Raw genomic sequence first — 27,522 nt, forward strand, 5'->3', positions numbered from 1 at the left:
GAGACTGATTCTAAACTGAATTTTCCAATCGTGTGTTTTCAGTGTCTCACGCAAATGATCGCTTAGAACTACAGCATTTTTACGTATTGCATACATCGCTAAAAGACGATGTTTATCAAATGCTCGTCCGCAATAATCAGTGGTAATTTCATTTCTGACTGAAATTGCTGAAGATTAACATTGGAAGTTATTTCATAGTTAGTTTACACTTTATCTGATAGTACACACCAGTTCCATGTGTTTTGACTACGTAAAAACTTTCGTCGGTATGTCTGTACTCGAATCTGATACCTTGCGTTTCCTAAGCACTGCCCTTCGATTTCAATCAGAAGAGTAGGCTTACTTTCCTTCAAAGCCAGGCTCTCCGGTTAAAATCCCTGTGCGGCTCTCAATTTCAGGTTGTCACAAAATTTCAGCAGAGCGGATATTTCGAAAAAAAAAAGTAACGGATTGATTCCGTGAGTGGCATCAGTCTCCGGAAGGAAGGCGTACGTGTGAGTAGTCCAGCACACCGCGTAACATTACACACTAGAACACAAATCTTGGTGTCGACATGTCCCAACACTATCGGTCGCTCACGTTACTCTCTACGTGTATTTGCAGCGCAAGCAAAGCCGCCCGTGTGTACGCCGGCGGAACAATAGCGATTCGCACCAGGCGCAGTGGAGACAGGTGTTGTCTCGCGCCGGTTCAGACTAGCAATCGATCACCAGCAGACAGAGAGTATTTGGACAAGTGCTCCTACGCGCGTCATCGCGAGCGATCGGAGTACACCGACAGCTGTGGTGAAATGATTCTGCTGAATACAACTTGTGTACATACAATCTATTAACAGAAACTGAGCTGCGTGGAAGGTCCTGCGAGTCAGCGTGCGTCACGCAACCTCCTCGACGTCGCCTGCCCGTGCTTGCTATAAGAAGCTGACACCGGGAACAGAGCGACACTCTCAGTACAGCATCCGTCGTCTGAGCAGCCTTCTCTGACAGGTACACACAAGCTGGTAGCTGGCTATAGAGTTCTCAAGTAGTGTTTATCTTTCTAGTGCAGTATGCTTTCTTCGTGGTGGCACGACGTCCTCGGAGCGCCCTTTCCGTGGCGTCTTTCCTGTTTCGGCATCGTCGCACGGTGCGCACTCGCAAACCGTTCGTCACTCCGTCGTCTTTTTAACCTGGATGGGGAGCAAGATCTCACACACAATTTTATTCAGAGAAATATGCACATTTTGTTCCATATTTCAGAATGTTCTATGGTCGAGATGGCGAACAAGAGCCCAGTGTTGAGTTAGATTATAGTGGCAAACCACCTAAATTTACACTCAGAGAGACGATTTCAACAGATCTACAGTCATTAATGCAATGTGGCAATTCGACCTGTGTCTGATTCAGCCCGCTGTTTTACGGTGCAGCGAAGTACTTGCTGAGCTATCTAACCAAGTTTTTGGATGGCAGCCAAATTCAGTAGATTCATTATGCGAAGTATGGACACATTTTAGATCCGTTGTTTGGCACCACATAGTCCAAGGAGAGCGAAACTTGATAAAGACGGACTCATGAAGCTCTTGCTGTGAATTTGGTCTATGAAATTCGTGTCTGCTTTTCCCGTTTAAACGGTCGCGGATAACAGTTTTGTTGAGCGCCTGTAGCAAAAAAACACAAGTAACATATCAGGCGGCAAGGCGAATTGGTTCAAATGGCTCTGTGCACTATGGGACTTAATTTCTGAGGTCATCAGTCCCCTAGAACTTAGAACTACTTAAACCTAACTAACCTAAGGACATCACACACATCCATGCCCGAGGCAGGATTCGAACCTGCGACCGTAGCGGTCGCTCGATTCGAGACTGTAGCGCCTACAACCGCTCGGCCACCGCGGCCGGCCAAGGCGAATTGATTTCCCGGCCGTAGCGGGAACTAATTTGGGTCACATGATTAGGTACAGTCATTTTCCAATTCGAAGTGCGGTGTTACAATGACTTCGCGGGAAGCTGCGGCTACCTACTGTTAACATCGCTAATTTTACTGATGATGAGAAAAAGAAAGGTGTGATAGTGCCAGTAGAGAACGCTAAACCCGTTGCCGATAGCTGCTTGTTTTGGAGGTCTGCTGTTAATATCCTTCTCTAAACACTCCGAATAATTTTCAGTTATGCCTCATATCCGCAGGTTACGTGTGGCAGCTAGCGACTGCTCTCCCCTGTAGTTAACTTACCGTCCGTCAGATAACCGGGAACTTGTGTTACTCACTTAGAATCCTACCGTGTAACTGCTATCAGCGGGACCAAGGCGCTTTTCTGCATCTAACTACGGTATGTCTGGAAAATTCTGTGTTCACCTCACATATGAGCCTTTTACACACCAATATTTACATAATTCGCAAGTAGGTGGAGGAAATGAGTTTTCTTAAAAATGAAACGCATTAAATTAGACAGAATTGTTGCAGAATATATCAATAAGTTCGATGACGTAGGGCAACAGATTCGCAATAAGCAAAAGAAAAAATAACTGAACGACGAGGAGACAGCTCTCACAAATTTTGTGACACGTTTGATTGTCTGCTTTTGTTACTTTCTGTAAGGAGATGCGCATGCATAGTAAAGTGTTCCTTGCCGCGCGGGATTAGCCGAGCGGTCTAAGGCGCTGCACTCATGGACTGTGCCGCAGATCCCGGTGGAGGTTCGAGTCCTCCCTCGGGCATGGGTGTGTGTGTTTGTCCTTAGGATAATTTAGGTTAAGTATTGTGTAAGCTTAGGGACTGATGACCTTAGCAGTTAAGTCCCATAAGATTTCACACATATTTGAACATTTTTTGAAAGTGTTCCTTATTACTTCGTGCTGTAAATACTCCCATGATAGGTGACTAATGTCTAACGGGGTTTATTAAAACGAGAAGAACATACTTTAATGTTTTCGATTTTCAAATTTTGTTGCGATCTGTGAGTCGCCTTTGTAATGGATGTTTTTGCGTTGACACGAACGGGATCAACGCCCCAAAGTGCACTTACTGCCTGTCCGACGATTGCCAGCGGCTACGAAAATTTATATTATTACAGATGACTAGCACCGGGCGGACTCCTCGCTTCTGCAGCTGCTTTTAAACCGTTCCTTAAGGCAAGTTTTCGCATGATTACTTGTAATTTTTATGTTTGCCTTACATAGGCCAGTGGCAGGATGTCTCTGTGGCATATCCTCATGAAGGTCGACTACCGTGAGAAAATGCCAAAATAGCCAAAATTAACCAGAAATGGAAAATGAAAAATAATTGAGTCGATGGCGTAAATGATCTACTTTCAGTAATTTTGTGGGACTTTGGTACCTGCTCGAGGGTAAATAATAGAACACAGCATGTCGTTTTTAACTCAGAGAAATATTCACATGTGAAAGTAGCTGCTAGCATGCAAAGACCTAGTGAATAATGATCGTAGCTCCTTGGCACATTTTACAAATGATGCTGTTGCATACAGAGAAGTCATTAACACTAGAAAATTGCAGCGAAGTGCACGAAGACCTGCATCAGATCGACGTTTGGTGCAGGGTTTGTTAATCGACCCTCAACGTACCTAGGTGTAACGAACGTGCTACGTATAAGTACATGAGGAAATCTATTATTGTTTGATTAATCTATTGCCGAGAAATGCCTGGAAACAATTATATTCATTACATACCCAGGGGTATGTGCACGGAACGTCTACATCAAACGAATTGCAGATGCCAGATGGTGATTCACTGGAAGAATCCTCAGTAGTCCACCTACGAAGGAGGTAGCTTTCAAAACCCTCTCTGAGTGTACTTCTCAGTGTGAGCTAATCACCCAACAAGGTCGATAGGGGAAATAGAGAAGATCCAAACAAGCACTTCGTGTGTTATCACGGCTTCGTTCAATAGGCGCGAAAGTGTTACGGAGATGGGATGGTAATCCAGCTTCAGTGGCTGACGCCACAAGAGAGGCGTTATGCATCAATGTGTAGCTTACTATCAAAATTCCAGGATCGTACTTTAGTGGAATAGTCAGCTAATACAATGGTTCGTTCGCACATGTTGTTGTTATTGTTGTTGTTATACTTGTCGTTGTCGTCGTTGTGGTTTTCAGTCTGGATATTGGTTAGTTGCAACTCTCCTCAGTACTCTATCCTCTTCATCCATTGCTAACTACTGCAACCACCACGCACTGAAACCTGCTTAGTGTCGTCGAGTCTTCGTTTTCCCCCACAGTTTTCATCCACCCACATTTTTCCTCCATTATCAAATTGGTGTTGCCTTTTTGCTTCAGGATATGCCCTACCAGCCGATCCCTTCTTTTACTTAGGGTGTGCCACAAATATCTTTTTCCCCAATCCAGTTCAGCATCTCTTGTTTGGCTACACAATCTACCCATCTAATCTTCAGTATTCATCTGTAACACAACGTTTTAAAAGTTTCTATTCTCTTCTTGCCTGAAGTGCTCATAGTCCACGTTTTACTTCCATGAAAGGCAACATTTCAGACAAGTACCCTCAGGAAAGACTTCCTAACGTTTAAAATTGTTTGGTTTCAACAGATTTTTCTTTTTTGAGAAAGATTTTTCTTGCTACTGACAGTCAGCATTTAGTATCATCTCTTAGGCAACTTTACTTCCCAAACAGTGAAACCTGTCACAATTTTAGTGTCTCATTTCGTAATCTAATTTCCTCAGCTTAACCTCATTTAATTCGACTACAGTCCATTACCATTATTTTACTTTTACTAATGTCGATCTTATAACCGTTTCTCAAGACAATATCCATTTCATTCAATTTCTCTTCCAAGTACTTTCCGCCTCTGACAGTATCACAATGTCGTCGGCGAACATCACAGTTTTTATTTGTCCTCCATCAACTTTAATTCCCATTCCAAATTTTTCCTTGTTTTCGTTCACATCTTCCTCAATGTACAGGCTGAGTAACAGCGAGGACAGGTTATAACACTGTCTCAAGTCCTTCCCAACTACTGATTCTCTTTCACGACCTTCGACTCTTGTAATTGCAGTCTGTCTCTGTACAGATATCTGGTGAAAAAACAATAAGGGTGAAATTAGAGAGTATCGAGATCGTACTCAGACTTTTCATCAGTCGCTCTACCTGCGCGCCATTTACGATTGGTACAGGGAAGGGGGAATGACGCAGTGCTACACCAAGTATATCCGCAACACACCATAAGGTGACTTTGGAGAATAGATGGAGATGGGGATGTAGATATTAGTAACAATGGCTTTTGTGCCGTCCTGTTTCTTCACAGTCTCCGTGCCACGCGTTACATGCTTTTGCTTTTTGTTAGACGACAACGCAAGCGAAGGAGTTTAATTCAGATGGTGTGGTATCTACGCGGAGGAGATGTGCGTTTGACAATGCTTATTTACAAGGCAATTAAAATGTGAGCCGCAGATAATGGAGTAGAGTATGCGGTATTTCATCTATATCTATAACCATACTCTGAAAATCATTATAAAGTGCATGGCAGAGGGTGCTTCCCATTATAACAGTTGTTCGAACTCCTTCGCATTTCATCCACGTGTGCAGCGTGGTAAAAATATTTAAGTAGGTCTTTTGGCGCTGTCTAACCTCGCCCTCGCGATCTCTGCAGGATCGATACTTAGGGGGTTCCTAGATTCATTACCCAATGCTGACTATTGGAACTTTCTAGGGTCATCTTCAAGCAGCTGCCAGGTCAGTTTCTTCAGTCTCTTTGACACTCTCCCACGCATCAAACAAACTTGCGGACCATTCGTGCAGCCTTCTTTTTGTATACATTCTACATCCCCTGTTAGTCCTATCTGATGCGGATCCCACGCACTTGAGCAATATACCAGGACGGACCGCATGAGTGGAATCTCCTTTGTAGATCGATAGCATTTCTCTAGTACTCAACCAATGAAACGATTTCTTCCACCTGCTTTACCTGTGACTTAGCATGTATGATCGTTCAATTTCATATCACTACAGACTGGGACAGCCAGCTTTTCATATGAGTTGACCGACTGGAACTGTGACTCGCTGATATTGTGTCATAGGGTACTAAGTTTTTTTCGTTTCGAACGTTGCAAAATTTTACATTTCTGAACATTTAAAGCAAGTTTCTAATCTTTGCACCACATTGAAATCTTATCAAGATCCGGTTGAATAATAGTGCAGCTTTTTTTAGGCAGTACTTTGCTGTATATAACCGCACCGCCTGCAAAAACTCTGAGGAATTATCTGCCATGTCAGTATACAACATGGACAGCAAGGGTCACAACACTCTTCCCGGTGGGACACCTGAAGTTACATTTAGATCTGTGGATAACTCACCATCCAAGATAATATGCTGTGTTCTCCCCACCAAGGAGTCGTCAGTGATAAATTCGCTTGGTACACTGTACGACAGTACTTTCGATAGTGAGCATAGTTGTCAACGGCTTTTGGAAGTCAAGAAACATTGCACCTTAATGGCTGCCTCGATAGTGGCTTTCAGGATGTCACGTGGGAAAAGCGCGAGTCAGGTTTCATACGATCAATTTTTTCGGAATCCATCGTTGTTGTCATGAAGGAGGTCGTACAGTTCGAGGTAGCTCATCACATTTAAGATCAGACTATGTTCTAAGGTTCCGCAACAAATGGACGTCAATGACGTTGGGCAGTAGTTAGTGGATCACTTTTGGTAGCCTTGTTGTAGACGTGTGTAAGCTGTGGTTTCTTCGAACTACTGGTTACGATATTTTGTACGAGGAATCTACGGTGTCATCTTCTTCTTCTCTTCAGGTATTAGGAGAAATTGCCTGTTACGTTACCCATCGTTGCCGGGGTCTTCTTCTATCTTCTCTTCCTTGGCACTTGTACACTACTGGCCATTAAAATTGCTACACCACGAAGATGACGTGCTACAGACGCGAAATTAAACCGACAGAAGAAGATGCTGTGATATGCAAACGATCAGCTTTTCAGAGCACTCACACAAGGTTGGCGCCGGTGGCGACACCTACAACGTGCTGACATGAGGGAAGTTTCCAACCGATTTCTCATACACAAACAGCAGCTGACCGGCGTTGCCTGGTGAAACGTTGTTGTGATGCCTCGTGTAAGGAGGAGAAATGCGTACCATCACGTTTCCGACTTTGATAAAGGTAGGATTGTAGCCTATCGCGATTGCTGTTTATCGTATTGTGACATCGCTGCTCGCGTTGGTCGAGATCCAATGACTGTTAGCAGAATATGGAATCGGTGGGTTCAGGAGGGAAATACGGAACGCCGTGATGGATCCCAACGGCCTCATATCACTAGCAGTCGAGATGACAGGCATCTTATCCGCATGGCTGTAACGGATCGTGCAGCCACGTCTCGATCCCTGAGTCAACAGACGGGGACGTTTGCAAGACAACAACCATCTGCACGAACAGTTCGACGACGTCTGCAGCAGCATGGACTATCAGCTCGGAGACCATGGCTGCGGTTACCCTTTACGCAGCATCACAGACAGGAGCACCTGCGATGGTGTACTCAACGACGAAACTGGCTGCACAAATGACAAAACGTCATTTTTTCGGATGAATACAGGTTCTGTTTACAGCATCACGATGGTCGCATCCGTGTTTGGCGACATTGCGGCGAACGCACATTGGAAGCGTGTATTCGTCATCGCCATACTGGCGTATCATCCGGCGTGATGGTATGGGGTGCTTCTGGTTACAGGTATCTGTCACCTCTTGACGACACATTGAATAGTGGACGTTACATTTCAGATGTGTTACTACCCGTGGCTCTACCCTTCATTCGATCCCTGCGAAACCCTACGTCTGAGCAGGATAATGCACGTTGCAGGATAATGTTGCAGGTCTTGTGCGGGCCTTTCTGGATACAGAAAATGTTTGACTGCTGCCCTGGCCAGCACATTCTCCAGATGTCTCACCAATTGAAAACGTCTGGTCGATGGTGGCTCGTCACAATACGCCAATCGCTACTCTTGATGAACTGTGGTATCGTGTTGAAGCTGCATGGGCAGCTGTACCTGTACAGGCCATCGAAACTGTGTTTGACTCAATGCCCAGGCGTATCAAGGCCATTATTACGGCGAGAGGTGGTTGTTCTGGGTACTGATTTCTCAGGATCTATGCACCCAAATTGCGTGAAAATGTGATCACATTGGAGTTCTAGTATAATATATTTGTCCAATGAATACGCGTTTATCATCTGCGTTTCTTCATGGTGTAGCAATTTTAATAGCCAGTAGTGTCATTTCTAGACTCTAAGGGGAGTCTGCCACTCTCCATTCTTTCAAAGTGTTCGTCTCACTTTCTCCTATAATCTAGAATTTTAACATTTAGGCTAAAAATTACTAGTTCTTCTCCAATGTCTTGATTGTACAATAATTGAAAGTTAGCCGCATATTCGGTAGAGAATCCGACAGGGATTCCTTCAGGCCCTCGAGCTCTGTTAAGTTTCAGCGGTTTGAGCTGTTTGTCGACGCCACTGGCACTGACACCTTGCGCAGGCCAGCAATGTCGGCGGTGACGTGCAGCTCGTGCTCGTTCTACGACGCTCCGGTGATCGGCGGGGCGTGCGGCAGCTCGTTCGTGGCGTTCATGACGGCGCTGCAGGCGCTGCTGCAGGCGCGCTGCGACATCTCGGACGCGTGCCGGCGCGCCGGCCGCGACGCCTCCTCGCTGCAGGCCGGCGCCGACGTCGGCGGCGTGCCGGCGTACGACTACGTGGTGGTGGGCGCCGGGCCGGCGGGCAGCGCGCTCGCCGCCAGGCTGAGCGAGGACGCGGCCAGCACGGTGCTGCTGCTCGAGGCCGGGCCCGAGGAACCCACCATCACCGAGATACCCACCTACGCCATGTCCGGCGTCGGCACCGTCGTCGACTGGAACTACACCACGGTAAGCCGGCGCGGCTCGCAGCGACACCGACTCGAAGGAAGGCCCCGGCGCTTGTTCGTGACGTCACGTCAGCTAGGCACGGCGAACGCCAGGTCTGTTGCAGGCACACTCGTAATGGTGGTGTATCCCTCTCTGACACAGGAAAACGTGAAACTATTGGCGGTAGTTGACCAACACACATTCTTCTGAGAGATTTCTGCAATCAATTAATTGTGCAGTTCATTACACTTCTTAACAAATAGTGTACTCCTGAACTTAAATTTCCACCTTTTTTAAGGATTGACATACAAAAACAACTTCATGGTCCAACAGCAACAGAATTCGTGCTTCTTTGCCTTATTTGTAAATCTGAGGAAGTTACGTTTGTACTGGGTTGCTTTTACAAGAAACTGTGAACATATTGGTGCTCTTCTTTAGGTATCTTGGTTGACTATGGGGTGAGGAGCACTGAATGTTAATGAAATATCTTGCGATTCTACACGTTGGGTGAGGGTGTGGGGGACAGAAGAAGAGGCAAAAGAGAGATACTTGTTTTATCAAAAAAAAAATTTTTATCTTATAAAATTCCTCCTTTCAGTTGCAAGAGGGGAATATTTATCTTTTCTAATGTGCATGTTTAAAAAAGTTTAAGCTCAGCAGTATTTTCGATGTATGAAGCTATTTTGTTTCCTGTTTAGAATTCCTTTCGTCGAAAACGACTCTAATCTAATGACTGGCAACAGTTGGACATTTACACATGTCAATTAGTTCACACTTCCAGTGGCCGGCCGTTGTGGCCGTGCGGTTCTAGGCGCTTCAGTTTGGAACCGCGTGACCGCTACGGTCGCAAGTTCGAAGTCTGTCTCGGGCATGAATGTGTGTGATGTCTTTAGGTTAGTTAGGTTTAAGTAATTCTAAGTTCTAGGGGACTGATGACCTCAGATATTGAGTCCCATAGTGCTCAGAGCCATTTGAACCATTTTTGGACACTTCCAGTTTCGAGGTCAAACGAAAATAAATAAATAAAAGAAACGAGTTCATTGTAAGGGGGTTGGGTAAGTTTCGATAACAAAATGGATCAAGTAAATATAGTTACTTGAATGTAAAATTTCCGAAGCTTGCAATGGGGCAAAGCATCTTCTCATATTGATCTACGTTTGTTTCGACAGGATTCGGTAATACAGAACTACGATCTTCAGTTGTAGCTTTGCGATAGTAAGAAAATCTTTCATCTGAATAAAACTGCAGAATCCAAAACAATACCACACATTTTGTCCAAAAATAAGAGATTTATAGTGATAAGCACGCCCAGGCGTTTCTGCCTGCAACAGACCTGGCGTTCGCCGTGCCTAGCTGACGTGACGTCACGAACAAGCGCTTAGGCCTTCCTTTGAGTCGGTGTTGCTCGCAGGCGAAAATACGGGACCAGACTTTCACACTGCAGCAGACTGAAGGAGGGCGTGCTCATAAGCTGCAAATGGCCGTGCCGCAGTGGATACACTGGTTTATGTACGAGGCGTATCTTTTTTAAGTAAGCACCGTTTTCAAATTAAAAAAAGACGTGCTAAGATATCTCAATAATTTTATATTTTCATGAAAGCCTGTACCTTAATCTACTTTTCTACATAATTTCTGCCAATACTGACGCAATTGTCATAACGTTGTACCAGTTTTTGAATACTGTCCTCATAGAAGTCTGCCGCCTGACTTGTTAACCACTGCATCGCCACTGTTTTGACTTCGTCATCGTCTTGAAGACGCTGACCGCCCAGTTACATTTAGATCTGTCGATAACTCTCCATCCAAGATAACATGCTGTGTCCTCCTCACCAAGGAGTCGTCAGTGATAAAATTCGCTAGGTACACTGTACGACAGTACTTTCGATAGTGAGCATAGTCATCAACTGCTTTTAGAAATCAAGAAATATTGAATCTGATTGACTGCCTCGATCCGTGTCTTTCAGGATGTCACGTGGGAAAAGCGCGAGTTAGGTTCCATACGATCGATTTTTTCGGAATCCATAGTTGTTGGCATGGCCACAAGATTGGGGCTGTACGGAGGATGGTCTAGACTTTAGAGTTTCCCATCGAAAAGATGTGATGAGATCTTCGGTCTGATTCACCACATGCGGACGGGCATTGTCTTGTAGCAAAATGATGCCCTTGCTCAACTTCCATGGACTGTTGCTTTGATTCTGGTGTGACATACGTCACCCATGTTTCATCGCCCGTAACAATCTGGCTTAAGAAATCATCACCGTCGTTGTGGTACCGCTCAAGGATAGTCAATGCACTGTCTAAACGTTTGGTTTTGTGCACATCCGTCAACATTTTCGGAACCCAACGTGCGCACAATTTTCGGTAATTGGAGTGTTCGGTCCCTATGACATACAAAACACTACGAGAAACATTAGGAAAGTCATCCCGCAAGGAGGAAATCGTAAAGCGTCTGTTTTCACTCACTTTATTGTCCACTTTCTGCACCAAATTTTCCTTAACGACCAAAGGACGCCCACTCCGTTGTTCATCATGCATATTTATGTGCCCATCTTTAAATGCTCTCACCCACTGTCTTACCATTCCATCACTCATAATGTTTTCTTCGTAAATTGCACAGATCTCACGATGAATATCGATCGCTTTTAGACCTTTAGCAATAAGAAATCTTATAACAGACCGTACTTCACAGTCGGCTGGACTCACGATTATCGGAGGCATCTTAAACATTCAGTACACAACGTAAACAAGGAAGAATCAGACTGTAATGGTGTCAGTGCGTAGATTAAGGTACAGGCTTTCATGTAAAAATAAAATTATTGAAATATCTTAGCACGTCTTTTTTTAATTTCAAAACGTTACTTACTTAAAAAACACGACTCGTAAGATGGTGGATGTTGAGCACAGCCGGACATGGCCACTGTTTGGATGGGTGACTTACTTGAAAAACACGACTCGTAAGATGGTGGATGTTGAGCACAGCCGGACATGGCCACTATTTGGATGGGTGATCATCCGGGTAGGCCGCGCACTGTTGACAACTTTCCCTTTACCTTCACGGCGGGGGTTGGGGGCTGGGGTAAATTAGAGGTGATGGCCCTGATCACCAGTTTTTGCGCCAGTGTCCTGGATTAAATTTGAAATGTCTTACGAAGTGAGGGCATGCAATACTGTTGCACGGGGACGTTAAACTCGGTGGACCCCTTGGTGCTGTTTGGGAGGAGTATTCTATGCCGGCGCCACATGACATCACATTAGGCACACATCCATTACAGTCAACTGCACTTAACACAACAGCACATAATGCTGACGCTTCGTGAAGGAAAGGTGCCCATCGCTGTGAAGGACAGAAAATACCTTTCGAGTTCAGGCAGCTACACCTGCCCTTCTTGGTCTCTCAGCCATTAATACTATACGCGTGTACTTTAACTTAGACATAAACTTCTATCAACTCGAAAAATTAACTTTTGTCATGAGGTTTTTGGTTATTATGAACTGCAAACTATAATACACAGCTAATCTTATTATTTCATTTAGTCTGTCAATTCAGATGTTCAGGTCATCTGTATCAAAGCAGAACAAACTGGACGTTACGTGAATGCAATCACTACATACAGTAACTCAAAAACCACGCTTCATACTTACACTATGTGATTAAAAATGTCGAGACACCTACTGGTAGACATCAATATAGTGTGTGACCACTCTTCTCCTTTATGACAGCTTGAAATATGCTGGGTACACTTTCCATGAGCTGTCTGAATGTCTGTGTAGGAATGGCAACCGATTCTTCCTCAAGAGCCCAAACAAGAAACATAGTGACGTCGGACGATGGGGTCTCGAGCGAAGTCGACTTTCCAACTCATCCTACAGGTGTTCCATTCGGTTCAAATAGGGTTTCTTGTGGGGACAGTCCATTTCAGGAATGTTACTGTGCGCAAACCATTGACTCACAAATGCTGATTTATAACAAGGTGAGTTGTCACGCTGATACGAACAATCATTTATCCGAACTGTGTCATATCTGAAGGCAGTACACGATGCTATAAAATGTATTCGGATCCTTCCGCATTTGGCTTTTTCTTAACCACAATACGAGGATCATACCAAAACCACGACAAGACAACCATTTGGTAATACCACCTTCTCTGTATTTCACTGTCGACACTTCACATAATAGAGGGGAACGTTCTCCAGTTATTCGTCAGACCCAAACCCTTCCATCGGATTTCTACGGGTATAGCGTGATTCATCACTCCAAATGACACGTTTGCTGTCGTCCACTGTCCGATTGCGTTGTTCTTTGCACCACCTCAATCGTCATTTTGCTCTGACTGCAGAAATATCTGGTTTAGGAGGAGCTGCTTTTTAACTCGTTGTGCCCAGTCATTGTCCTAGCTGGACTGTTGGCAGCACTTTGGAACTCACGAACGATTCATTACGGTGATTTCATGCGATTTATTACAAGTACCCTCTGCATTGTACAATGGTCCTTGTGCGTCATTACATCAGACCTGATTTGTCTTAGTTTAGCTGTTTTGTTTCCTCGCGTTTCCATTTCACAATGACATGAAAAACAGTCTTTTATTTTTTTTAATTAGAAGGATAGATATGTCCATGGTACACTTAGGTGTACCGATCTACATTAGTAGCACCGGAATAAACTTCTTCGCGAGCACGAGCTCCTTGAAAGAAAAAATGTCAGCTCCGGTTTTAAAAGCCGACATTAATGGCTGGAAGAAAGGAGTGTTTTTAATAAAAATAGCAAATCCGTGTGCCATGGTTGGCTGGGTTACCCATAGAGTATAAATATGTATGGAGTGAGCATTAGGATGCGCAGAACGAGAATTCCGTCACAACAGCTCCTGCAGCTCAAGTCACGTGAGTTTGGGACAGCGCCCCGTATAACGCTTTGCATACTTCGAGTGCTGTTACTTCGCTACTACAGATAGCTCACATTCAGAAGTGCCGTGAAACTTTGTATACGTGTTTTACACAAATTTTAACAATAAAATACCGGGAACTGAAGTTGGCTTAAAGAGGTAAAGAGCAATGGTATTGTGGTTTTTCGTCACAGTATCGTAGCCCAGATTCCACTTTATTTACGTTTTTTCTGTAATAGGAAAATAATTGACAGCCAACAATATTTTCTTACGTTTCATATTGTACTTATTCATACTGTCGAATTTCTGTGCTAATTAATTACGTTACAGTGACACTGTATAGGAAACTGTCTCATGTAGAAATAATTAATTACACACAAGAGTTTGAGAGCCTGCATAAATTGGAGGAAATTAATCAAACTGTCATGTATAAATTTTACCTGCACATGATATATATACAGTGCGTGGCAGTTTACTCGAACATATTTGCAAATTTATCCAGCTCTTGCCTGCTAAACACATAGCCATAATCGTAGAAATTATCTCTACAATGGACCTTATAATGTTGCGCCTCGATATTTTTCAACATATTAAGTTGCTCGTATCACTATACAACTATACATTTGTTGTACATACTTATGGAAAGCAACTGGTCGTCCTTACACATACTTCTCCTTACATATGCAGCAACGAGGATACTGCACTACAGCTGGTACTACAACTCAAACGTGCAGGGACGTATAAAAACAAGGCGAATACGTGTAATTTTAAAGTTTCGCTGTTATAGCAGATTGTAGACAAGTAGCATCATCCCAAAATCACATGACTATCCCTGTTTCATGTTGAGAACATGCGTAGTAGGCTATGCTCATTCTATAGATACATTTACTATGTGGAGATACCCTGAGAAATGGTTTGGGCCGCTTAGTCGGAAGGAGTTTTCTTCTGTCGCGCACCACGGCCCCTTTCTTTGTGGGAATGTGACAACTGTATCTTGTGTGTATTTACTGAGTGTAGGAAAGTGTAACTGGTGTGTGCATAATACGGTATTACGTTTGTTTTGTGTGACGATGTTGAGAGAAGGGGGGGGGGGGTGAAACCCAGTGTCAGCATATAGTCTACACCTTTCGAATGACACCAAGAGGGCTGCCGGGCTTAACGTCCTCTTCCGAAGGACGGAACACCATTAACAGAGTCACATGACTTCTTGGAACACTGCGGAGAGGTTTGGAATGTAATCCAGTATACTGGCACGAAGTCTGGTGATCAAGAACTTTAAGCAGCCACGTACCTTCCCCTTGCTGGCCAAATAGTGGCAGTGAAATTTTCATCTACCATCAGGATTCAAACTGGCGTATCACCAAGTCGAATGGCATCGTGTAGGTATGCATTAGGAGCCTCGGCTTAGGAGGTGGGTAGTGCTTCAGGGGAGAATGGAAGTAGCGTTTGTTTAGCGGGGCGAAATCGGAGTACAGCAACGCCGCACGGTTTAGTTTAGTTTGTCTTGTGTTGAGATTTAGAGGCCACTTCAGTACCACAGTGATGAACACACTGCTGCCTCTAGGTGTGGGATATGAGGCGGTCTGGTTGTTTTGTCCTCAGGTAGCCCAGGAGAACGCGTGCCTGGGGCAGGGCGGCCTGTGCAGCTGGCCGAGGGGCAAGATGGTGGGCGGCTCCGGCTCCCTGAACGGCATGATGTACACGCGTGGCCACCGCTCCATCTTCGACGAGTGGGCGAGCAACGGCAACTCCGGCTGGGGCTACGACGACGTGCTGCCCTACTTCATCAAGAGTGAGTGCTTCCTGCCGCGGCGCTTTCTTTTCTTTAATGCATTCAGCCAAAATCACGTAAGTACTTCCCGATTTGCCACAGTGCGAGGTCGTCCAACTCCTGCTAAGAGCACTTAATACGGAATCATACGGCAAACCGAATTTTTGTAATTTTCTGTATTTATGGTACGTGAAATTCAGAACTCAAATATACCTCTTCTAGGGTAGTTCAATGCAACTCTGAAAGATAGTGGATGAAATAGACTTTGAAGTTTTCCAACTATGTTTAAATCGCTAATATAAGGTACTTGTTTTTCGACTAGTAGTATGGCTGTGTCGTAGTTTGCTCACTAGATTGTGGGGGGTGGCGGCGTGGGGGTGGGGGGGTGCGACGGGGGGTGGGGGGGGGGTATTTGATTACAAATGGAATCAAACTTCGAACGAAAGTGCTTCTACGAGCGTTTCTGTGAAGCGTACAGTACATAAAGCGCACGAAACTGGTAATCGCTAGATCGAGTGTCATTTCGGTCAATATTTTTTTCTTTCTTTTCTGTTCAGTTCAAATACTTACGGAATTTAAATATAACATTCATCAAATATATCCTGATTAACACATCTAATTATCATTTCATGAAAAATGCACGTCATCTTATTTTTAATTATTGTCATTGCACAAAAAAATCCAGTTTTCGTTGCACACAAAATTATTAATTACCAATCTTTTATAAAAGTCTGTAAATCAGGACTGTATAATTAAACAAATTACAAATTAATTTATTCTATCTCTTTTATTTTACACTTCACGTAAAGGCTCTTAGAACATGCACATTTGTTTGAAAGCTTGATTCCGCCACTATTCGAACCCAGGCGTCCCGTGTGTGAGCCAAGCAATCTCCCACATAGCCACTCTGCTTGTCGAAAGAACACCACCTTTGTTTAGCATATTCAAAATGATTGGAAAACATCAAAGTCGATTTTATCGAGTATTTGTGAGAGTTGCTTTGGGAGGAACATATTTGAGTTCTGAACTTCACAGGCTATCATAAGGTGGATTGTAATAGCCTCTTATTTTGTCCTTTTCGTAACTGAACAGTTTCGGTGTGACTCAGGCGCTTATCCAACGGCTGGGGACATGGCCCTCCAAAAAATAACTCATTTAAATATTTGTACATGCGTCAATTTGCAAATCTCACAGCGAAATTTCGGAGAATAAAGTAGCATGAAGAGTAGGAGAGTCGAAAATGGCAAGGAATTCTACAAGGATCAAGCTGCGTTTAATCCAAGGCTCTTTTCATATTCTTGTATGGGCGCCTGCCCATGTGAATGGCTTAGCATCTGATCGGTACCATTCAAGTCAGGTAAAGTCGCATATTCTCAGGATGGTTGTACCTGCTACCAACAACAAATCCGAAATCGTTCGTAAGTCCACTTTCAGAACAGACAAGCCACAGAAGATGGAGTAAGTGAAAACAGAAGGGAAAAGACCCTCCATTAAGAGATAAAAAGTACGTGGAAACAATTGAAAGGCACACTATTTGGCTCATTTTCATACCCATTGCCACACTTTTCAGACTTTCGCTCACAGTCGCCTGGCCTGTTTAGCCATTTCCTAGTGTCTGCTCAAAATGCAACATAGTTGAAATACAAATATAAAACAGCCATCGTTTCTTTAGTCGACAGAATAAAAAATGAAATGCAATTGAATGAAAGAGAACTTATATGACACAACCCGTATAAGTGGCATGAGTATGTTTGGGCTACAGTCAAAACCTACGTTCGTCATACATTTTTAAATTGCAGTTAGCTGGTCTGTCATCCAATCAAGTAGAAGTATTTTATAAATGCAAATGCTTGTTTGACATTACAATAGTGAAGCCATAGTCACAGTACATAATTTTTTTTTTTTAAAAAAAAGAAGGGGTTACATTACCGGTTTCAACGAACTATGTCATCAATTATGTCGGAAAGTAGACATGTAGAAGTAGAGTTAAAAAAAAAGAGGTGACATACAGTAGGGAGTAAAATTATATAATAAAATATTTTACTGGAAGAGCGGACTTTCAAATGAGCAGCGTGACACCAAATGTTTCTTGAATGTTTATGATTGCAAGCGTTATACTCTTAACTGTAGCGTAAACCTGAGATTTTCCCATACCTCAGCGACTGTGTAGCGCCGGCCGCGGTGGCCGTGCGGTTCTAGGCACTTCAATCCGGAAACGCGTGACTGCTACGGTCGCAGGTTCGAATCCTGCCTCGGGCATGGATGTGTGTGATGTCCTTAGGTTAGTTAGGTTGAAGCAGTTCTAAGTCTAGAGGAATGATGACCTCAGATGTTTAGTCCCATAGTGCTCAGAGCCATTTGAACCAGTTAGGACTCTCTTGGGGCCGAATGAACATTTAATTCCTTGTCTGATTGTTTACCTCTTGTAGCTTATAATTTCCTTAGGGGACTGGCTATACAACAAGTTATGCAGAATTGTGGATTGGTGTCATCCCATGCTGTAAAAGCCTACCTCACATTCTATTGTGTTTTAAACAGAACATGCATATAATTATTCCATTGATTCACTGCTTTCGGTTTCGTGCTTGTGGACTTCCGCCATATCATTTTCTTTCACTTCAAGTGAGTGAAACATCTCCTGTATGTTCGATCTCGGACTTTCAAGTGAGATAGCTTTTATCTGGAGATAGGGAAGCAGTAACAGACAGGGCAGCAGTTTCACTTAATTCTTCTCATTGATTTGACTGAGAATTCGCTAAAAGTTTAACATTGTATTTCACAAGAGCCACAATAATAGGCTATGTGCTGACACTTGATTTCCCGATCCGCCTTCTTTGTCACTGTCACTGTCGTCAACAACACGAACGCGACTCACTACATGAGCTCATTACAGCCCCTGACACGAAACCGGCACACTTTCAATAACACATTCACGCTAAGCGACGGAAAAATTTGCAGCGCACAGGAAGTAATGTAGCAATTGCAGGCGGGGTGCTGCATAGCTCCTTGGGGCGTTCCAACCAGCTCTTTAGTTCCTCGATTTCTCGTGTGTACTCCATGGCCGTTGCTGATGTATTTCGCCTCCGGCAGGTGAACACAACCTGAACCCGGAGGAGGTGGACGAGGGCTTCCACGGCACGGGTGGCCCCATGGTGGTGCAGCACTTCCCGTACGCGCCGCCGCTCACCGAGTACGTCATCGCCGCCGGGGAGGCCATCGGCTACCGCAGAGGCGACCTCAACGGCCAGAACCAGACGGGCATCAACAGGGCGCAAGCCATGGTCTACCAGGGGCTCCGACACGAGCCCAGCAGGTAGCCACATTCTACTCATATTGAGCAGTTTTGTTTAATGAACGGAGAGCAGATAGTAGTTAACAGATAGGTATATTTATCATACAGAATATCAAATTTGCTCCAATTGTGAAAGTGAGGTCACACAACAAGGTGGGAAGTATTCTTCCCACTGCCTTTCCGTGGAGTTAAATGACAAGAACAACTTTTTCAATATATGTCATATTTATTTGATAAATTTACTTCTCTTGTTACAATGATTGTTCATAATTATTTGGCACGAAATTTTCTGAAACATGGATCTATGCAAAGTGGTATTTGACAATATGTACAAACACAGCGAGTGATCTTTTCCGCAGCTTTGGTACTACAATGACGGCACGTCCAGTGGGTTTCTCCTAAACTGCGTTGATGCTCCCCTACAGCCACATGACGAAAATCTTCAGGTACTATACCCCTTTTTGCCAGAAAGACAGGTTTTTGTCCACGCCATTTTTGGGATGAGAAGCCAGTGATCAACTGTCTGGCTAGATGGATCCTGTATGTGAGCTGATCATGCTTTCTCTTATACTTATTTTCCACAGGATAAAACTGTTCACTGCAGCAACGTTCACCGGGAAATAAAATATTCTGTGCCACCATTTTACAGAACGTCTGCCAATAGCATACCTTTCTCGTAATTGATCAAACTTATCGACAACACCCATTATTTTGTTGTATTCTGCCACAACTTCAGGACAAGACACCTCTGTACTAGTACCATCCTTGTTTTTCCTTTTCACTGTGGCTGTTTCACATGGGTCATGAATTGAGAGGACAGGAAAGTGACTGGACGGTTATCCACCCATTTTACTGCAGAAATGGCTCCTTTTGTTTCAAACTAGAATTCCACTCGTTCCAATATTACCTTTTCCTTCATAAATTTGGGTAAATCAGTAGTACTTCCCTTATACTATAGCTTTGAGTAAAAAATCACAAAATGTCACGCAAACGGCACTGAACGGCTCCTCTACAGAGCAACACTCAGCTATACAATGTCTCTGCGTGAAGGTACAGCAAAAACGGCGGGAACTTCCGACTGGAAGTAGTACCCTATACTGTTCACTAGGTAGTAGCACTATACAGAGGTGGGAACTGTGAATCCCACGGGACTAGGAGCGAGTTCATTGTAGTGGGAAGCATGTTTCCCACGGCTCACGAAAGGGTTAACCCAATCAGTTTTCATCCTTATCGTAGTTTTTACATAATACTCACCTTAAAAAACAACTACTATTTCGAAAAGAAAAATAGTAATAAAATAGTGTTCATAGAATAAAAATGATTTGAATGTATGTAGAGACTCTGTATTGACTAAGAGCTAATAAATTTTACACTATCAGTATCGGTACTATTACTGCTGCTAATGCCACTGGTAATAATAATAATAATGATAATAGTGATAGTGAAAGAAACAAATGTATGTGCAAAAGCGATATTTTCTGACATAGCGAGTTCTGAGGGAAACAAACTTTGATAAACTGCATCATTTAAGAGCACTGGAAAATGAGGAATATCGGGTTGGAAGGAACTTTGTACAAGGACAACGTAGACATAATTGTTGCTTCTGTAGATATGTCATTAATTATGTCTTGAAGCTGGAGATTTTAATCAGTTTTCTGTCATAATGAGCGCGGTCATTCCACTCAGGTTCGTGCTACTTTATAGGACTTTGAGAAAGCGGCTGAGTGATGACGAGGGACAGAAAAGATTTTCCTCTGATGGCAACGGGTGTTTCTGCCACGTTGTTCAGACAAGAACGTTAAGGTCGAGGAGAGATATGAGGGACAGTGTACGCTGATAAGGCAACGGAGCAGACACAGTTTGTACAATTTTCTTTATCGGGTCAAAGGAGAGAAGTAGATGTCTTCTTGCACACTGCAGCCGTGTCCTCATAGACCCGGTGCAGACTATCAGCTCGCTGTTGGGTCACTCTCGTGAAGCGTGGGGAATCAAAGTATATAAGCCAGTCCAAGATTGGGCTAGCTTTCCGTTTCGTCTCAACCATTCAACGTGTTTTGTGTGCAAGATTCCCATTTAATGGTTTTTTGAGTTTAAGAAATGGCTCTAAGCTGTATGGGACTTAATATCTGAAGTCATAAGTCCCATAGACTTAGAACTACTTAAACCTAACATAAGGACGTCACACACATCCATGCCCAAGGCAGGATTCGAACCTGCGAACGTAGCGGTCACGCGGTTCCAGACTGAAGTGCCTAGAACCGCACGGCCACACCGGCCGGCAGCTTTTTACACACGCTGAAAATATTATTCAGCGTACTGATTCTAGTTACTGTTACTCAGTACAGACAATGTCACAATTTTGATGAGGTATCTAATGGGTAGGAGCTTTCACGACATTACCTAACCGAGTTAAAGTAAACCGACACGAATAATCTACAGAACAACGAACGGCTGGTAGACGTCGACATGGGGTAAAATCAGTTTTAGTTCCGGAGATGTGTATAGACACTTAAAGTAATGTTACTCTACGACTTGTCTTAAAAGACAGAGAGGAAAACTGAAATTTATAGCTCTCCTAGATTTAGCAAAACAGTTAACAATATTGAATGGAAATTCTGAAGCTATGTCGGATTAAATACATCGCGTGAATGGTTATTTACAACTTATATAGAAACCAGACTGCAGTTGTAAGACTCGAGGGACGTGAAAAGGATGCACTAGTTGAGAATGGAATGAGAGGGGTTGTAAGAGATTTCAGATGTTATTCGATCTGTACACTGAGCAAACAGTAAAGGAAAGCAAAGAGGGATCTGGAAAGCGAGTTAAAATTCAGAGAAGAGAAATAAAAGGTTTGCCGATCACACAATGTTTCTGTCAGACACAGGAAAGGACTTTGAAGTAATGTCTAACGGAATGATTAATGTCCTGAAAAGAAGATGTGAGATGAAAAGCAACAAAAGTGAAAGAGGGATAATGGAGTGTAGTCGAATTAAATCAAGTGGTGTTGTATGAACTAAATTAGGAAATGAGGCATTGAAATAAGGCGATGAGTCATTTAAAAAAGGCAGATGTAATGAGAGTGTAAAATGTAGACTGGGAACAAGTTTTCTGAAAAAAAAATAAAGCACTTAGCATATAAAATAACTTTAAGAGTTATGAAGGTTGTATCTGTTCGACAGAATGAGTAATGAAGAGGTTCTGTATCGATAGGGGAAGTCAATTAATTTGTTGTACAACTTGAGTAACGGAAGGGAGAGGCTGAGAAGATATATCCCGAATCCCTTGGTAAATGTGGAGTGTACAGGTTGAAGAGGGAGTCCAGGGCATGACAACAGCAAAAATGTTCAACAGGATTTAGGGTGCAGTAGTTATACACATATGAAGATGCTTGCAGAACCATCTAATGAGCAAGACTTGTTAGTAGATTATCAATATCGTCATAAGGAAATAGACTGTACGAGGGGCGTTCAGTAAGTAATGCACCACATCTTTTCCTGAAAGCACATTGATTGCATTCAGGATTCCAATACATCATATTATCTCCCATTCTTTTGGCTACGACACCCCATTTTTCAACATAATCTCCGTCCTATGCGACGATCTTATGCCACATTACTGCGAGGGGCTGTATACCTGATGGTACCACGCTATTGATCGACGTGGAGTTACCGTCTTGCTGCATCAGTAACCTTCCCATTGGCTATGCACTACTTCCCGCGAAGTGCATTTTTCATTGGGCCAAACAGATGAAAATCGGAAGGTGCGGGATTCGAGTTGTAAGGTGGATGAGGAAGAACAATCCAGTGAAACTTTGTGAGCTCCTCTAGGGTGGTCAGACTGTGTGAGGCCATTTATTGTCGTGGAGAAGTTAACAAAGGTAGTTTGCACTTTGTGAAGTCGTGTCTTTTGTGAAGTCGTGTCTTCCATTTTCTGAGGATAGCATGATACACTTTAGAGTTTATCGTTGCACCATGAGGGAGGTCATCAAACAGAATAAACCATTCAGACCCCCAGAACACCTTCGCCATGACTTTTCCAGCTGAGTGTGCAGCTTTGAAATTTTTCTTTGAAGGAGAAATTGTGTGGCGTAACTCCACGGATAGTCGTTTTGCTTCCTGTTCGAAGTGATGAAACCATGTTTCGTTCCCGTGACGAAGTTCGACAAAAAATTGTCACCATCCGCGTGGATGGTCCTTTGTTGCTCTTTATGGTCTTCTGTTACGCGGCGAGGAAGCTAGCATGCACACACCTTTGAGTACCCCAACTATTGGAAGAGTGTGTCAGAACTGCCAGCAAAGCCGTCCAATTGACCAGCGAGGTGTCTGATTGCGATCCGTCGATCACCTCGAATGAAAGGTTCGCACGTTACAACATTGCAGGAGACACAGCCGGTCGGCACGCGGGAGATCGGACAGGTTTGCGCGGTATTCCTGCGGTGATGACAGAAGTCTCACCCACAGATTCACCGTGCTTTTGTACACTGCGAGTTCTCAGTAGAAACTCTACAAGCGCCTATCGATATTTGCGATGCTCTTGTTTTCCGTCTAAAGAAACTCGAATACAGCTCTCTGCTTGGAAGGCACCTCCGTTACAGACGCCATTTTCACGGCTACATATAGCGCCGCCATCTACCGGAACTCCACGGAACTGTAGGAGCTGAAGCAGGAATATTATCCTATGTCCCTCACTAAAGTCCGCATTTTTGCAACCGAAATTGTTCGAGAAAATCTGCGATACATTATTTGTTGAAAGCCCTTCCTAAAAGAAGATTTGCCTATATTCACGCTTTTATTCAATGAGACATTAACTGTAGCGTCTTCGTGGACACCGTGGTGCCTGCTGTGCTCTGACGCACAGGCCCGGTAGCTGATCCCGCGCTCACTTGCAGGTCGTACCTGAGGCCGGCGGCGGAGAGCCGCGACAATATCAAGGTGGGCATCAACGCGCACGTGACCAAGGTGCTGATCGACCCCGCGACCAAGAAGGCGTACGGCGTGCAGTACCTGGACTCGGACGGCACGCAGCACACGGTGCAGGCGCGCCGCGAGGTGGTGCTGTCGGCGGGCGCCATCGGCTCCCCGCAGCTGCTGCTGCTGTCCGGCGTGGGCCCCGCCGACCACCTGGCCAGCGTCGGCGTCGACCTGGTGCACGACCTGCCCGGCGTCGGCCAGAACCTGCACAACCACGTCTCCGTGGGCGTCGGCTTCTACATCAACGACTCTTCCACTGAGGTGCTCACCAACTACTCCATCGCCGAGTTCCTCACCAACCGCGACGGACCCATGTCCAGCACCGGGCTCACGCAGACCACCGGATTCTTCCTCTCTTCCTACGCCACCAACGGAGTTCCCGACCTGCAGGTACTTCCAGTTCTCTGGTATATGCTTCAAATGACTCTGAGCGCTATGGGACTTAACTGCTGAGGTCATCAGTCCCCTAGAACTTAGAACTACTTAAACATTACTAACCTAAGGACATCACACACATCCATGCCCGAGGCAGGATTCGAACCTGCAACCGTAGCAGTCGCGTGGTTCCGGACTGAAGCGCCTAGAACCGCTCGGCCACCCCGGCCGGCTCTCTGGTATATCCAGACCTCATAGGTATTTATACAGGGTGTTACAAAAAGGTACGGCCAAACTTTCAGGAAACATTCCCCACACACAAATAAAGAAAAGATGTTATGCAGACATGTGTCCGGAAACGCTTAATTTCCATGTTAGAGCTCATTTTAGTTTCGTCAGTATGTACTGAACTTCCTCGGTTCACCGCCAGTTGACCCAATTGAAGGAAGGTAATGTTGACTTCGGTGCTTGTGTTGACATGCGACTCATTGCTCTACAGTTTTAGCATCAAGCACATCAGTAAGTAGCATCAACAGGTTAGTGTTCATCACGAACGTGGTTTTGCAGTCAGTGCAATGTTTACAAATGCGGAGTTGGCAGATACCCATTTGATGTATGTATTAGCACGGCGCAATAGCCGTGGCGCGGTACGTTTGTATCGAGACAGATTTCCAGTACGAAGGTGTCCCGACAGGAAGACGTTCGAAGCAATTGATCGGCGTTTTAGGGAGCGCGGAACATTCCAGCCTATGACTCGCGACTGGGGAAGAACTAGAACGACGAGTACACCTGCAATGGACGAGGCAATTCTTCGTGCAGTTGACGATAACCCTAATGTCAGCGTTAGAGAAGTTGCTGCTGTACAAGGTAACGTTGAGCACGTCACTGTATGGAGAGCGCTACGGGAGAACCAGTTGTTTCTGTACCATGTACAGCGTGTGCAGGCACTATCAGCAGCTGATTGACCTCCACGGGTACACTTCTGCGAATGGCTCATCCAACAATGTGTCAATCCTCATTTCAGTGCAAATGTTCTCTTTACGGATGAGGCTTCATTCCAACGTGATCAAATCGTAAATTTTCACTATCAACATGTGTGGGCTGACGAGAATCCGCACGCAATTGTGCAATCACGACATCAACACAGATTTTCTGTGAACGTTTGGGCAGGCATTGTTGGTGATGTCTTGATTGGGCCCCATGTTCTTCCACCTACGCTCAATGGAGCACGTTATCATGACTTCATACGGGATACTCTACCTGTGCTGCTAGAACATGTGCCTTTACAAGTACCACACAACATGTGGTTCATGCACGATGGAGCTCCTGCACATTTCAGTAGAAGTGTTCGTATGCTTCTCAACAACAGATTCGGTGACCGATGGGTTGGAGAGGCGGACCAATTCCATGGCCACCACGCTCTCCTGACCTCAACCCTCTTGACTTTCATTTATGGGGGTATTTGAAAGCTCTTGTCTACGCAACCCCGGTACCAAATGTAGAGACTCTTCGTGCTCGTATTGTGGACGGCTGTGATACAATACGCCATTCTCCAGGGCTGCATCAGCGCATCAGGGATTCCATGCGACTGCGGGTGGATGCATGTATCCTCGCTAACGGAGGACATTTTGAACATTTCCTGTAACAAAGTGTTTGAAGTCACGCTGGTACGTTCTGTTGCTGTGTGTTTCCATTCCATGATCAATGTGATTTGAAGAGAAGTAATAAAATGAGCTCTGAGCTGGAAAGTAAGCGTTTCCGGACACATGTCCACATAACATATTTTCTTTCTTTGTGTGCGAGGAATGTTTCCTGAAAGTTTGGCCGTAACTTTTTGTAGCACCCTGTATAAATCAACAGTAAATGCTGGGGATTTTTCCAACGATATGTTTGTCAGTATATGAAAATCTTCGTCTACACTCCGCAGGTGACGTTACAGTGTGTGGCGGAAAGTACTTTCTTTACAATTGTTACTTTTACCTTTACATTAATGGTCTTTTCTCGAGTTATACATAGGAGCAAGCAGTACGAGGGTGAGTCAAATGAAAACCTTAAATATTTTTTTAAATGTTATTTATTGTGCAGAAGTGATACAAAGTTGTATCACTTTTCAACATAATCTCCCCCACGCTCAATGAAAGTCTTCCAGCGCTTACAAAGTGCATAAATTCCTTTAGAAAAAAATTCTTTTGGTAGTCCGCGGAACCACTCATGCACCGCGTGGCGTACCTCTTCATCAGAACGGAACTTCTTTCCTCCCATTGCGTCTTTGAGTGGTCCAAACATATGGAAATCACTTGGGGCAAGGTCTGGTGAGTATTGTGGGTGAGGAAGACACTCAAAATGCAGGTCTGTGATTGTTGCAACTGTTGTACGGGCAGTGTGGGCCTCGCATTGTCATGTTGAAAAAGGACACCTGCTGACAGCAATCCACGTCACTTTGATTTGATTGCAGGCCGCAGATGATTTTTTAGGAGATCTGTGTATGATGCACTGGTGGCAGTGGTCCTTCTAGGCATGTAATGCTCCAAAATGACGCCTTTTTCGTCCCAAAAGAGAGTCAGCATAACCTTCCCTGCTGATGGTTCTGTCTGCTTCATCTACGACTGCTACAGGTCCTACTAAGACTCTTCATTCCATTGTATATTCACTACGGTGATTTGACGTTCACTGTTGGACAAACGTCTTTTCAGAACTATTCCATATATTACGGTTCTAAATGAAATGTAGCCATGTCGCTTGTGCATGTTTTCTGATGGCATCCACCAATTAGGCCGTCGTCATGGTTTTTTCATATCTCTTGGAGTATAGCAAGGAACCTTATTTGCTTTACCAAAAACACTCCAGTCCATGTTAGCTCTTGAGTTTGCTTCTTTTTCCTGCCCATCTAGCCGTTGTCTTCAACTGCCCTAAAAAATCATGTGTTTGTTCAAAGACTTCATGTTAATTTGTACTATTTTATTTTCGGTAATTTCATTGTACATTATTTTTTTCTTGCTTTAACTGATTTTCAAGTCTACTTTCAAGATTGCTTTATTAAGCTATTCTGTCACTGAAGTTTGTTTCCACTAGAAGCAAAAACAACAATGTCGTCAAAGAAACGATGTTTTTTTTTTTACATATGTTCAATTAACAAGCAGTCCTTTTTCGTTTTTCCAGTTTAACCAGAATACGCTCCGTAGGAGTAATCATAAAAGTTATGTTCATGCTAAATTTTCTCGTTCAGTTTTGAATTTCTTACTGTTCCTGTTAAGTTTCTTGCTATTATAGCTCCATCAAGTCGTTGTTCCTGAAGAGGTGTTGGCACAAGTTTTATTGAAACCGAGTGAAAAGCGTTCATTCGAGCTAATTACTCCATTCATTAATGGCGTTCACTTCTTAGTGATGACACACT

The 27,522-nt window shown here is 44.1% G+C and overlaps 1 protein-coding gene across 1 annotated transcript in view; it reads left to right on the plus strand.

Annotated features, from left to right (window-relative positions):
• The first annotated feature begins 856 nt into the window (after nucleotides 1-856).
• Nucleotides 857-27,522, plus strand: part of LOC126187993 (glucose dehydrogenase [FAD, quinone]-like) — a 35,999-nt gene continuing 9,333 nt past the window's right edge. Inside the window, exons 1-5 of the mRNA XM_049929400.1 lie at nucleotides 857-986; nucleotides 8,474-8,861; nucleotides 15,323-15,512; nucleotides 18,582-18,804; nucleotides 23,672-24,143. Of these exons, the coding sequence (XP_049785357.1) occupies nucleotides 8,481-8,861; nucleotides 15,323-15,512; nucleotides 18,582-18,804; nucleotides 23,672-24,143 (1,266 nt within the window). The 5' untranslated portion in view covers nucleotides 857-986; nucleotides 8,474-8,480. The remainder of the gene's footprint in view (nucleotides 987-8,473; nucleotides 8,862-15,322; nucleotides 15,513-18,581; nucleotides 18,805-23,671; nucleotides 24,144-27,522) is intronic.

The sequence above is a fragment of the Schistocerca cancellata genome, chromosome 5, assembly GCF_023864275.1.
Source record: "Schistocerca cancellata isolate TAMUIC-IGC-003103 chromosome 5, iqSchCanc2.1, whole genome shotgun sequence".
NCBI lineage: Eukaryota > Metazoa > Arthropoda > Insecta > Orthoptera > Acrididae > Schistocerca > Schistocerca cancellata.